Source organism: Diadema antillarum, unplaced genomic scaffold, assembly GCF_040938485.1.
Source record: "Diadema antillarum isolate AM-2024a unplaced genomic scaffold, OU_Dant_1.0 seq00001454_RagTag, whole genome shotgun sequence".
Classification (NCBI taxonomy): domain Eukaryota; kingdom Metazoa; phylum Echinodermata; class Echinoidea; order Diadematoida; family Diadematidae; genus Diadema; species Diadema antillarum.
Genome location: NW_027272200.1, coordinates 620,162 through 634,639, shown reverse-complemented (window position 1 = coordinate 634,639; position 14,478 = coordinate 620,162). Strand labels below are relative to the sequence as shown.

General features: G+C 41.4%; 1 protein-coding gene across 1 annotated transcript; it reads left to right on the top strand.

Moving 5' to 3' along the window:
- Positions 1-1,050: 1,050 nt before the first annotated feature.
- On the top strand, positions 1,051-14,084 carry LOC139709614 (uncharacterized). The gene is made up of 11 exons (XM_071621572.1): positions 1,051-1,374; positions 3,713-3,846; positions 4,671-4,816; positions 6,054-6,218; positions 6,781-6,959; positions 7,926-8,056; positions 9,711-9,743; positions 10,535-10,868; positions 11,603-11,674; positions 12,586-12,801; positions 13,512-14,084. Exons 1-11 carry the CDS (start codon positions 1,256-1,258, stop codon positions 13,870-13,872), a joined length of 1,890 nt encoding a protein of 629 aa, XP_071477673.1. The 5' UTR covers positions 1,051-1,255; the 3' UTR covers positions 13,873-14,084.
- Positions 14,085-14,478: the final 394 nt, after the last annotated feature.

Here is a 14,478-nt window from a genome sequence, read left to right as displayed (position 1 = left end):
AATACCCGCTATAAGTATTGACAGCAAAGAAAGAGAATTATAATGAAAGGAAGTTAGAAAGAAAAGAAGATGAAAAGAGAAGATACATAAAACACATCCGTCTAGGAAGAAAGATTTATATAAAAAAAAAGAATGAAAGTTAGAAGAAGGGAAGAAGAAATAAAGAAAACATGAACATAACAAAAAAAAAAAAGGAAAACGAAAGAAATAAAGAAAGTAAGTCAGAAAACAATAAAGAGCGCCTGAGAAAAATCTCTCTCTTTCATAATATAACGATCGCCCCGGCATTGTACAGGCATGCTAACCTGGAAACATTGAACTTAACTGCGCATTACTTGAATATGAGACCATTCTGAAGCAAATAATTTTCACACAACAATCGATATATAATGCACTCTCAAATGAATCCCACAAGGATTGGAACAATCATCCCCCAGCAGGGGCGGATCTAGCTTTTTATAAAGGGGGGTTCGGTATATATGCGAGCGGAGCGAGCGAGGGGGGGGGGGAGGGTGTGGGAGGGGGTGTCCCCCCTCTCACAGTAGGGATAATTTTTGAAAATCTGTGAGTGAAAATGGCGTTTTCTTGAATCTAAAACACCACTATTTTTGGTATAGAGGTCATTGCCATGTGCAATACATAAATAGAAAAAAAAAATTTGAAGTTTTAAAAAAAAGATAAGATAAAAAAAAATGGCCCCCGGATTTTATTTATTTATTTATTTATTTATTTATTTATTTATTTGTTTATTTTTTTTGCTCCCCCTCTAGATCCGCTTCTGCCCAGCATTCCCTCTGATTCCCACTGATCAGTTAGCTAAGTACTTGCCATCCCCTTTCCAACTGAGAGATTTTTCTCCTCTCCACCACACATAACAATGTACAATGTACTAGTACTGGGGAAAAAGCTCTTTGAGGCTACCATACAAAAGGACGCGAAAGCGCCACACGCACCACGCAGCAGTCAGTGGATCTAGCTTTGGCATTGCGTGCATGATGCATAGTTAGACCACTCGGCTACTACAGAGGACTGGTCAATGCACGCATGCACGGTATAAATTTGTGTGCACTCCAACGTTGAAACTACGTCTTCAATGTGAGTTGCACCCAGAAGAAACATTTGAAACAGGTAACTTTGGGGTCTGCATGAGATGATCGACACACTGTAGTTACTAGAGGAGGTTCTTCTGTCCAAAGCAGGAGTATTTCGCCCTTTTCCTATTTAGAGAGTACCGGAAAGGGGCGATCTTCTCAAGATGGCAGTGACAAAAGTGGCGCAAGTAAATAATGTGTCGTCGGCAGCAACGCTGGAACAGGTGCGAACTCTGTTCAGCTTCTTGGGCAAAATCGAAGACATTCGACTCTTCCCAAAAGAGTAAGTAAAGTTTACCAAATAAAATCTAGTGGACTATTCAACTTAGAGGGTAAGACTGACTGATCCTTCAGACTTCGCTTATTGATGGTGTTCTGTTCAATGTTGTTACTGATTAGCTGATGTTGTCACTGTCTGAATTAACCAGTTGTTAACAGTTGATTAACCAAGTTAACACTGATTTATTAAGAGTGATACCAGTAAGGTGAATAAAGAAAATCTAACTACAGAACTAGGAGAGTAATTTAAGTGGTTAGAGTTTCAAATTTACGTAGACTTGAGCTGAACAGCTTGTAATCATCTCTACGTTAATTGCAACAAAAGTTAGGCACGATGTAGCCCGACCAGACGCCTTTTCGTTATGCGAAAACAGCGTCTGACGAGCGCGGCATGCAGCCTCAAAGTGAGGAACCTCAACACAACTACAAAACTTAGGAAAATGTATACTTTTCTCCTTTAAACAGAATACTTTACTCACGTTAAATGCATGTTTCTATTACAGAAGAATAGTTCGCCACACTGGGTCCATGGAGACCACTTGCGATAAGTCCGTGGAACAAATAAATGACACTTTCTGGCGCAATTCCTGACCGTCGGGCTTCGTCGTTGCAGGATTCAAAATGGCGCCTTGACTTATGCGCATGCGTGACCGGAAGTGCTCCAGAGCGAGCGCGCGGTGTGTGCGTTGAAAGTGTCGAACAAACCTTGGCGTCTGCTACACAATAACCGTGGTATGGAGCTCAATGCTCCTCGCCCGACCAGACGCCAGCCGCCGCCAAGCCCAGTACAGTTTATAGCTGTATACTAGTAACCGTGCGTGCGCTGCTTGAGTGTAGCAGCACGGTCGACAGCGCGACCTTTTGAAAGGGCATTCACATCACGTGACCACCCGATATCTAAACTTGGCCTGGCGTGAAAGATTGTGTACCGTGTGGACATGCTGGATATGATGATCAATTTCGGTAAGTTTCATTACGTACATTTGAATACTGATAGCATCAGATGTAGAGTAAATATTGAAGAGTATACTCGATGAGTTTGAGGTGACAAAAATGATCGTAAGTATCAAAAGTCAAAGCTATCGTGATCCGATTACGTCGCTCTCCTAGTGGTTGGTGGTCGTGCTCGTACAGCCCTGTCGCGACGTACCATGTACAGCGACTGGGCTGTGTATAGTTAGGCACGATGTAACTGCGACCGGCAGCCCCATTCGCACAGCGTAATGGGGCTGCGCACTGTAGCATTCATGATCATGACAAGCGAGTATCGCGGATAAATGTCAACTTAAAATCGAACAATTCTTTCAATTTTAAGACTCACCAGTAAAGTTGAAGTATTGACAACAGGCTTCGGGCAACGTTTGGTTCTGCTAATAACTGAATAGTCCCTTTCTGTTCGAATTGATGTCTTAATGTGACTCGGTCGATAGGAACCTGGGAGAGCTACACTGAATTGACGGCCAGCGCATGGGCACACAAACATCTTAATCCGGTCATGGATTTCATGTAATGTGTGCGCATGCGCTGGCCGTCAATTCAGCGTATTTCTCCTAGGTTCGTCTCGACCGAGTCACATTACAAAATGTAAGTCATCAATTCGAACAGAAAGGGACCATTGGCAGAATCAAACGTTACCCGAAGCCTGTTGTCAATACTTCAACTTTACTGGTAAGTCTTCAAATTGAAAAAAATTGTTTGATTTTAAGTTGATATTTATCCGCGATATTTGCTTGTCATGATCGTGAATGCTACAATGCGCAGCCCCATTACGCTATGCGTATGGGGCTGCTGGTCGTAGTTACATGTAGGCACGATGATGCACCACCACTCCAGCTAGTTTAGGATCAGAGTATTCAGACATCAAGTCAACTTGGGCACCCGGGTGCTAAGTACATAAGTAATCTGGCTACATGTCTGGCTACATGTAGAAACCTAGGCAAGGTCATGTTTTGGTATGGGAGGTCGAACCTTGGTACATTGTACTGTACTGGTACTGATACATCTCGAAATCCCTTGTTTCTTGTGCAGCAAGTGTCGGCCCCCTACTTGGTGTTGGTGTTTGAAATAATGTGTAGTGTAAGTGTAAGTCGCGTAACTCTCAGATATTAACTGAATTAGCTTTCAACCCAATGAATGCCATAATGTCAATGACCATCATTAATTACATTTTGTGCCACCTTTAACCCGTTGAGGACAAGTCCCGAGTATACTCGGGCAGGTGTGTATGGGAAATGCGTGTTGTAGCAAAATCAAACCGTCCTCAAATGGTTAAGCTGTAATGCAAAGTCTCTGTGTGCTATGCGACCATCATTTTTTTTTCTCTCTCACTCTCTCTTTCAAAGGGATTCTGTCCTACCAGTGACAGCACGGATATGCTTTGTGCACTTCGAGGATCCCACCAGTGTGGGCATGGCCCAGCACCTGACCAACACAGTCTTCATAGACCGGCCCTTGCAAGTCACCCCATTCCTTGACGGTCAGTTGGAGAGATTTGGTGTTCTTGTAAAGAAGTTGTAATTGCCATTTGTCATGGAGAAACAATTTTGTATTGCTGTAATGCTCACTGAGTAATCTCAGTGTGAAAATTTAAATTCACAAACTTATAGGCAACCTTAAATCACCTTAAGTACAATGTTCATTGGCATACACGCTTATATATCGTCGGGTGAGAATGATAAGGGCGTTAAGTTACCACTAAAGCCATAGTATTTGAGGCAACTTAACGCCCTTATCATTCTTGCTCAATGGTATTATTGGATATTATAATGCCATTGGCAGTGTTGACTGGGCCTTCTTCATACAAGAGGGATTAAATTTGTCCCGTCCGAGTTATTTCAGCTGAGATATTATTAGGAGTCTGTGCCAAGACTACTACATGCACCACTCCGGCATTGTCCCTTAGGCCCTGTGTTGTAGCTTCTCCCAACAAGGTGGATTGGGAGAGGCTGCAGTGCAGTGGTGCTTGTAGTAGTCTTGGTGCACGCAGACTCCTTTACGACCAACAAGGGTTTGTGCCTGCAAACTACTTCAGTCATGTGATCTTGAATTGCATGTTTCATTATGTAATCCAGGGGAGCATGTTTAGAATCAATGTTATAGACATCATTTAGCCTCCACATTTTAGAACTACACGTATGTACCTTTGCTTAAATGTACAGAATGACTGCATAGTAGTGAATGATAATAATGGCAATAATAAAAATGGTAATGATGATAATGATAATAATAATGATAGTAATAAAATGATAACAATACTAATGATAATTACTAATCTCCTTGTGGTTTGCTTGTTTGTTAAAGGTGCCATGCCAGAGGAGAGCAAGGCGCTGCAGATGGTTGCCAATTTGACGGGCGGTCTCAGTGGTGGGATTTCGAGCTTGATGAACAACCCGGGAACTGGACTCCTCCCGACCCCGCCACAGCCCCTCATGTCTCAAATCACTCAGGTAAGGCATTCATTGAACATGGAGGGTTGTCTAATGTTGGAGAAGTGGACATACAATGTACAACTTGTACAATAGCTCATCTACCTGTTCCATACACTTGATGTACATGTATGTGTGCAATACAGTTTGTGTGCGGTATATTTTAAAGGACAAGTCCACCTTCATATACATGTGGATTAAATGAATGCAACAACATTAGTAGAATACATCAGTGAAAGTTTGGGGAAAATCCGATAATCTGTTATAACGTTATGAATTTTTAAAGTATCTGCGCAGTCACTGCTGGATGAGAAGACTACTACAGTGCATGATGTCACATGCGTACAACCATATAAAGAAAATAAAAAGAGGATTTTATAAAAACTTTACTTTTTGAAAAAAGTGCACATTTCTTCAACTTGTTACTGATGTATATTAAGGGCAATATTATTCCCCCTGCCTTCTGAAAGAGAGAAGTGGAGTGTTCATTTGTTATGCAAGAAAAGTGAAAATATGTTGAATTTTCTTTATGTTTTCTTTATATCGTTGTACACATGTGACATCACAAGCTATAGTAGTCTTCTCATCCAGCCATGACTGAGCAGAAACTTCAAAAATTCATAACTTTTGAACGGATTGTCTGATTTTCCTCAAACTCTCACTGATGTGTTCTACTAATATTGCTGCATTCACTCAATCCACATGTCTATGAAGGTGAACTTGTCCTTTAAAGAGGAATCATTATGTTTTTCATGTCACTTAGACACAGCTGAGCTGTCATTTCGATGAATGTGTAGTGAGAAAGCATGCTGCTTCCATTCTTGATACATTTTGGCAGAGTCAGGGATATCGCCCTATCAATAGACAAGGGTATTTTGTGGTGTGATTTTGCAGTATGTTTGAGGGAAGTATACAAATGTAGAGTGTGTATGTATATATGTATGCAATAGAGAGATATACTCCATTTTTGTTGCTATGATCTGTGGGTACCTACATATGCGGGCTTTCATTCACTCATATGTTTTACAATGCATTCTTGTTAAAACGAAGAAGGTTATAACAAAATTCTTGTTACAATGAAGTTAGGATTTAGGTCCCAAAATTATCATTTATATATCTTTATATACTTTACTGTTCAGCTCTAATGAAATTTTGATAGAATGAAAGAAAACCGCTGGTCCCGAGGACTTTCTTTTAACATGAGTCGGCTGTTTAAGTTCCTCATATTTTCCATTGCTGTCATTCTGCACACATCTAGCCTCCCGCTGCCCTGGCTGCTGCCAGTGTTGCTGCAGCTGCCGCCGCCGCTGGAGACAGCTTCTCTGCCCTCGGGGTTCCCCAGCCGCCCCCGCTCAACAACGTGGACCCATCCAAGGTGGAGGAGATCCGACGAACGATCTACGTAGGCAACCTGGATTCTGCGGTGAGTTGGGGCTTTTCACTCCAGAAAAAAGAAGTGGAATGTCAAGGAGTATTGTCTCCTTATTTTTAGACTTTAACCCCCTATTTTTTTTTTTTTTTTTTTTTTTTTTTTTTGTATACCATCCAAGAGGATGAATATCGTTTCGTCTAAAAACCAGATGGTCTATTTGCAATTTTGTCTCCTTGTGATTTTCTCAATGTGGTCTAATAAACTGGGGGTATGAGACAAAATGGGAGTAGCCCATCTGGAATTAGGCCAGCTGGTAATGAGGCTACGTGGCTATCGGACTAAATGGTCATTAGACGAAGTGGTTGTAGACGAAACGGGATTAGACCATGTGGGTTGAGACTAAATGGCTATTACATGTAGATGAAGAGGGAGTAGACCAAGTGATAGATCCCATGCTATGTATAGTTTGGTGATATTCGAAGGATTTGACACTGTGGAGATTCCATGATTTCATCCTATTAGATCTCTAGATATTATCTTCAAATCCAGGAAGTTTCCCATGTTTTTCAAATCCAATTCTTTCTCATTGTGAAATTTGTGATATTTTGTGCAGACGGTGACGGCTGAGCAGCTACTCACCTTCTTCCAGCAAGTTGGTGAGGTGAAGTACGTGCGCATGGCAGGGGATGAGACGCAACCGACGAGGTTCGCCTTTGTCGAGTTCACCGACCAGAACTCTGTCGTCAAAGCCCTCACCTACAATGGAGTCATGTTTGCTGGAAGACCAATCAAGTAAGTTTCTGTTCTGGAATGTTCCTCCAAGTCATATAGTCAGTGCTACTTTTGTGTGTTCTTTATCTGTCAGTGCTTATTTTCAGAGACTCCAAACCCAAGCATATCCTAAACAGGTGATTCTCCTGCCTGGACCCCCTTGCAAACTGGAGACTGATCACATGAACATGCGCACTATATCATATGCGCCTATCACAAATCACAAGCCCGAAGCACAACATTCCTTGTGGGTTCCAGGGCCAGTCTATAGGCCCTGCAATAGCTGGGTTATAGATGCTGTCTAGTGCTGTATCTTAGCCTTGTTTTGAACATATATGACAAAAACAAAGTTTGGCAGGAGAAAACTAAATTTGCAGTGGGAGAAAATACATCTGAAGTGAGAGACACACACAGCCAATGCAGAGAAATTCAAACTCATGTGGGAGAGCGGGAGATTTTGAGAAAATGGCCTTGAAGTGCAAGAGCTGGGGTCTCTGTATTAACCTGCGGCAAAGTCATCAAAGTAAATGTAGAATATATGTGCATGGTAAATGATATTCAAACATCTCACAAGTTTGATAGACAGGGGCAAATTTAACTAGAAATGTTTGAAAAAAGTGCAAAATGAAAGGAGAAAGAATCTTCTCACTTGGTACTTGACTATGTAAAACTTTTATGGCCCCAGCAAGTGCTATAAGAATATCTTGATGGGTGCTGTGTTTCTAACTAAATTTCATTTACTGTAGATGATGAAGAAGCCTGTTTAAAAAAGCATCAAAAATGTAATCACCATATGTCTACAGCTTTATCATGAGCTACAAAATCATAAACGTCAGTGTTACAGAAGTAAAAATTGGGAAAACTGAAATTGTAAATTCTCAATCCAAATGGAGAAGTAAAATGTATTTATCATGAGCCCCTGATCAGTATCTAGTTCACTTTCGACTCTTGGTTTCTAATGGAATTGCCTCATATGTTTTGCTGCAGGATAAACCATTCCAACAACGCCATTGTGAAGCCCCCAGCGAAGACCCAGGAGGCCATACAGCGTGAGCTGGCGGAAACCATGAAACAGGTCCGAGATGCCCAGGCTCTCATTCAGGCTGCTATCGATCCAGGTAAGCTGACCTTTTCTCTCGCTCAATCCTCTTCTCTCTGTCAAACACACACACAAACACACACCCCTTCATTTACGCTTTCTTTACCATGGGAAAATACAGTGCACTCCCGTTATAACGGACAAGGTTATCACGAAATTCCGGTTACAACGAAATGAGAATTCAAGCCGCAGTATTATCGGTTGTATGTTTTTTATTGTTTATTTGTTCGGTTAAAGCGAAATTTGGATATCACGAAAGAAAATTGCTGGTCCCGAGAACTTTGCTAAAATGGGAGTCCACTGCATGTCTTACAGCAAGGTATCTTTTTCTCTCTCCCTCTCTTTCGCATTTTTTTTTCTCTCTACCCAAACTAACCAAGTGCGTCTTGCTACGTCAACATACATATTTAAAAAAAAGAAAAAAGAAAAGAGAATGGTTGAATGGACAGATGTGATTTGATGGTGAGATAATGTTAAGAATGAAAACATAAAAAATCCCAGTTGCTTTGAGCAGAGAAATTGGTCTAATGGACAGTGGCAAATTGACAGGAATGTGATTTAATGCATGTTTGCATGCTTACAATGTATCAAAATGAAAACTGATTTGGAAGAAGAAACTGATCAAGGGTACACGCAACTTGGGAAGACACCTTATGAATACAAGAGACGAAACTTTACTTATTTCCAGGAACAGACAATGGATCTGTCTGCATGTAGTGCTTTTATAGTCAGAATTTAGAAAAAAAAAGAAAAAATGATCATTGAGGTTGAGGAGAAATCACCGTTTGCTATAAGCGAGGGACATCTGTTTCCAAGGATAAACAAATTCTTAAGAATTGTATGTAGAGGTACAGTAATACCTATCATATACACATACTCTGCCAATCAAGAAAGCGTTTACGCAGTGTCAGTTCCTATACATCATATTCTAGGCCAATTCATGTTCTGGTTTTATCAGGAGTTCTTCAAAATAAATAGTCGTATTCTTGACCCCAACCCTAGAACTGTTCTGGTACTTTGTCTTCCATTCACCTCCATAGGAAACCTCTCAATTTCTGATACTGATTTTAGCTGCTAGTCATTAGTTTATGAATGTTATACATGATGAAATGTTTTGCATCCTTTAGATTAGATAAACATTCTGGGTTTTGAATTTGGTCTGTTTTACACGAGACCCCCACCATCCCCACAACAACAGCAAGAATGTGATAATACAGTTTTATTCCTTTGTGGTATGTTTTTCTCCCTATTTGTTGTGATTTTGGGGAGAGGTTGGTCAGGTGACCCTTAATTCAGGTAGAAATGGGTTCAGCATATCTTTGTTTGAACATTGAGAAGGGAGTTGGCTATTATACACAATGTGTCATTATGTGTCATGAAATGGTGGGGCAGTTCCTCCGGTGCATTTCAAACCACAGCTTTGTATCCAATGTGCCCTTGATAGAGGTCATAAGAATGAAGAGAAATTCAGTTGCTAATGCCTCAAGATACTGTTATCTGGAGAGTGATTTCATAATGTGCAGTTTGGGGTTTACATCATTGGCAGAGTGTGCACTTTACGATCAAGAAATATTGTGAGATGTTGCCTGTTAGACCTTTCCTTGGAGAATGACAGGAGTGGTACTATACACTGTGTAGGTTGGCAAAAATTAAATCATTTTGTTTCTTTGCAGCATTACAACCGGAGCTTAAAGACAAACCCAAAGGTAATGACACCCAAATGTTGTATGAATATTACAGAAAATACAAATATAATTTGTCATTGTGTTCATGTTGGGCTCAACAGGAGCCCTTGCAAAATGCCTTCATGATTACTTGACTGTAATATATTGCTTGAGAGATACATACACTGTACTAATTTGTTTGTGAGATTCATAAGCACTGGAGGTGAGTCAATAGACCAATGCAAATTCAATAGTTCAAACGAAAAATACATGGAAGCCCTCATCTCGGACATTGCTGAAGTCTGAATACCCTGGTACAAGCCTGCAGTACCAAGTACCTTGTATGTGTTTTTATCATGCATTTCAACTACAGTTTATAACAAGGAAATTTGATTGTTTATTTTTCTGCAGTATGAGTTTTAGAAGTATTGTTTTACTTTGTCTGTCACCATACTTGCTACTAATCAATTTGAAGCGTATTATGTATTTTACTGTTTTGAGCAAAACTGTACACTGCATTATCCAACTTCATAATTCTGGTATGAACATATGCAGTGGAAATACACTGTACATGTAGGTCTGCCACATTACTTCTGTTTAGTTAAGTTATCAGTACTGAACTGAATCCTTTGTCCTTAGTCGTATTTTTCTGGTCCTTTGATAAAACTCGCTGCTGTTCTTGTTTTCTGTGTGCACTCTATCCATATCTGTAATTGGTATTGCATGCTCATCATAAAGAAATATGACAGTGATCATCATTGAAATGTGTGCCTGTGATTAGATTGTGTTTTGCTTTTTATTAATCCTTTTCCACTTCTTCTTATCTTGCCCAGTCATCGCTCCTGTCGTCGAGGAGAAGGAAGAAAAGAAAGAGAGGAAACGCACCCCGAGCCCGAGTCGGCGTCGCCGTTCACGATCGCGATCCCGTCGCAGGTCGCGTTCTCGTTCCCGTAAGCGGTCAAGGTCTCGTAGGAGGTCCCGCTCGTGGACGCCGGCACGTCGCCGTTCCAGATCACCAAGGAGACGCTCTCGAACTCCGAGGCGCAGGTCCAGGACTCCGCCAAGACGATCGAGAACACCCCCGCGCAGACGAAGGTCGCGTACCAGAACGCCGCCAAGGCGCAGACGTTCAAGGTCTCGCAGCCGTGACAGAAGATCTCGCTCTAGGTAAATAGTAAAGACTTGTTTATCAGTCTACACTCTGTGCTGTGAGGATCATTATATTGTTAGAGGATGTCAATGCTTTTGGACTGTCAAAGTCTACTTTGTAGGTGACAGGTAGAATAGGCTTACATGGAACATGGTTTCTTGACGTCAGGTAGATACCCTGGGTCTGATCAATAAATTGCAGTTTTGATTGCTTCCCCCACGTCCAGAATAATGAAATAATTATCTATAGCAGGGTTACACACAAATCTTTAAATCAGAAATTAATTTGATGGCCGAGCTCAAATAAGTGGAAACGTAGCAATCCATTTTGAATCATAAGTGCCCGAGTGGGCCACAAAAAAATGGCCTTTTTGGAAATTTGATGGCCCAACATCAATGTTTAGACGCCCTGGGCCACCAGGCCATTGCTAATGTCAAGCCCTATCTATAGGCATGCATTCGTGTGTACTATTTCTTGGATGACTTCACAGCACTAATTGTGGTAGTCAGAAGTGCTCCATTTCCTAATGTGTCAAGACTTTGCCATTTGCCTGTTCTGTCCCAGCCGGAATGACGTAACAGAAGATCAAATATTTGACACATTATTCATCATATGATAAAATCGTGTGATTTGTGATTTCGTTCTAACTGTGCTCCTTCTTTTCTTGATTGTCTTTGCCCATCTGTGTCATAACTGCTTTTCATGATTTACGATATGACATTTCACCTGAATGTGTCACATTTTATTTCAGGGAGCGGCGGAAGAGATCGAAGACTCCGCCCCGCAGCTACAGTGCACGGAGGCGGTCCAGGAGCAAGAGTCGGTGAGTGTCATCAAACCTGATCCCTTCTAAACTTTTCAACAGTTATGAGACCTTTATGTGTACGCCCTGCTAAAGAGCTCAGTAGCGTGGGGAGACATGGGTGACCCCGATTGAATCAATCTTAATTTGTTGCCCACTGGGGTACATTCGAAAACCACAAATAGCGCCCCTCTGTGAATATATGCATTGAAGCGTTCGCTCATCTGTAACGGTTGACTCAAGTGGAGATTCTTCGGCTGTGTGTGTACTAACACAGAGATTAGTGATGAAGCTGTTCACACTTTGTAAGGGGATTCTTGATTATATCCGAGCCAGGCCAGCGTTCCCATTTTATGATGTCCGAACGCGACAGGGTCTTTAAAGCAATCATGGGAATAAGATAATGAGTAAAGGTATATTTCACGTAAGAGTAAAATGGGAAGAAGAAAAAAAAAGGTTAGTTTGAATTTCTGAATGGGTTTATTCTTAGTAAAATGGATTTCATCAATTACTTCATAAGATTACCAGATTTGTAATGCAGTTTTGTATTTACAATTTTCTCCATGCAATAATAGTTATGCTGGATCAAGAACAGTCATGGCAAAGAAACCAAGCTCATATCACAATCATCTGACTATGGACGACTCTGAACATGGATAACAGAAGAGAATAGTAAAGAGCATGACACCTCCACATTGCTAGTGGAATGCATCTAATAGTAATTCCATTCAACTTAAAACACAATCGCATTTTCGTAACAGCAGGATTCTTCATTAGCATCTTCACAAATGAAGAAAGCTGGCACATTTTCCAGAGAAAAGAATGTGATCATGATTTCAAGTGTGCCCATGGGAAAGAAGAAATGCCTGATCTCATTACTGACTATGATGGGTTCACAATCAATGTTAATTCTTATTTCGTTTCTGCAACAGGGACCGCAGCCGCTCCCGATCTCCGCCACCGAAGCGACGTAGCTGGAGCAAGTCGCCCCCGCCTCGCCGCCACAGCCGCACCCGCTCCCCGCCCCCTTCCAAGCGCCGCAGCCGATCCAAGTCCCCCTCCAAGTCCAGGCGCCGTTCGCCCAGCGGATCTCCCTCCCCACCTCCCAGGCGGAGATCCAGGTCTGGATCCAGGTCTCCTCCAAGGAAGTAAGTTGTTATCATCAGTGAAAAGCTCAGTCAATGCAGTTTCATTACACACAAACAAAAGTGTTTATCAATGGATAGCTAGACATGAATAATTGAGAAAAAGTATTGTGTAGTCAACTTCCATCATTAAAACAATATTGCAAGTGATCTCTAAAACAAAATCGGTCACTGAAGCACAGTCCTATTGAAAATAAGTTTGAATGTAGCTACACTTTGAAAACTTTGGTTTCATTCATATGTCATCGGGCTGGGGCAAATGAAGGAGGGAAGATGCTGAGTGATGAGTAGACAGGCAGATTTCTTGCAGATACTCCCTGAGTACACTGACTTTTGTCATTGAGGATTATAATTTTTTTTTGAAATACTTTTGAATTTGAGCTGAAATTTGAATGAAGTATAAGAAATTGGATGCACTTTGGTGAATTTTCCCCTTGGTCAGAACTCTTAGTAAGACATAGGTTTTCTGTAGCCCAAAGGCTAAAAAGTGTAAGAGTAGGTTTCCATGCTCAAGATTCTCAATCATGTGTGCTATGTCTGACACAGTTAACCTCAAGAGGCATGAATATAGCCAAGTTTTGTAGATCGTTTCTGGAATTGTACTTAAAAAAAAAGAAATTAGTGTAAGGATTTTCTTAACTGTTTGTAAAGCCATTGTGTGAGAAATGTAGTCTTTCAACCAGCATTCTTTGACGATTCACGTCACTCCTCAGGCACAAGAAAGAGAAGAAGAGCCGACGCAGCCGCAGCAAGGAACGCAGCAGCAGCAGCAAGAAGCACAAGAAGGACAGGGAGAAGGAACGCGAGCGGGATCGGGATCGGGAGCGGGAGCGGGACCGGGACCGGGACCGGGACAGGACCTCCGACCGCACCAAGTCCAAGGAGGAGGAGAAGAGCTCAAGCGGCAGCAGCAGCAAGGCATCCAAGGTGAAGCGCGACTACGATGAAGAGGAGAAGGGTTTCAACAGCGATAAGGAGGAGGAGAAGGCGGCGGCCGAGGGCAAGGGGAAGTCTGGAGGGGGCGAGGGGGACGCGGACATCCAGAATGTAGACATGGATGTCGATTCTGATTAAATCTTCTCAATTTTTGACGTAGGACAAGTTAAGCTAGGAATATGTGCAGTTGTTGTTAGTTTAGCTCTAATACATTTTGTTGTTTTTGTGTAGCTACTTTTTTTTTCTCTTCTTTTTTGGAAAGTCTCTGTTGAAATAACATAGGACCTGTGTATGGTGAATGCTCTTAAGTTCCCCCCATCATTCCTTTGAACCCATCATGACAGAAATGATACAGGGCATTGTAATCTTTTGCTTGGATATCAGTGTTGGTTTGTGCATGAGAAAGTGTAAGCTATACTGTACTAGGATGTCACTTTAAAATTCTTGCCTCTCTCACTCTTGTTTGATGTACGTTGTATTTGCTATGGTTAATCCTGCAGATGTCATGACATTAGAATCTCTTAGAGAGGTTCTTTTAGTTTTAGACTTAAATTTTAGGTAAAGGCTATATTGTCACATAACTCCCCTACAGTTCTGAGCATCTATTATTGACATATATCTGCAGTAACTACATGTAGGTGTTCTGGCTTCAAAAATCCTGCTGCTTAGATTTGTCACACATGTGATATAAACATATTCAGGCTGACTAAATTCATTTTGTAGATCCTGAAGTATGCTATGAGG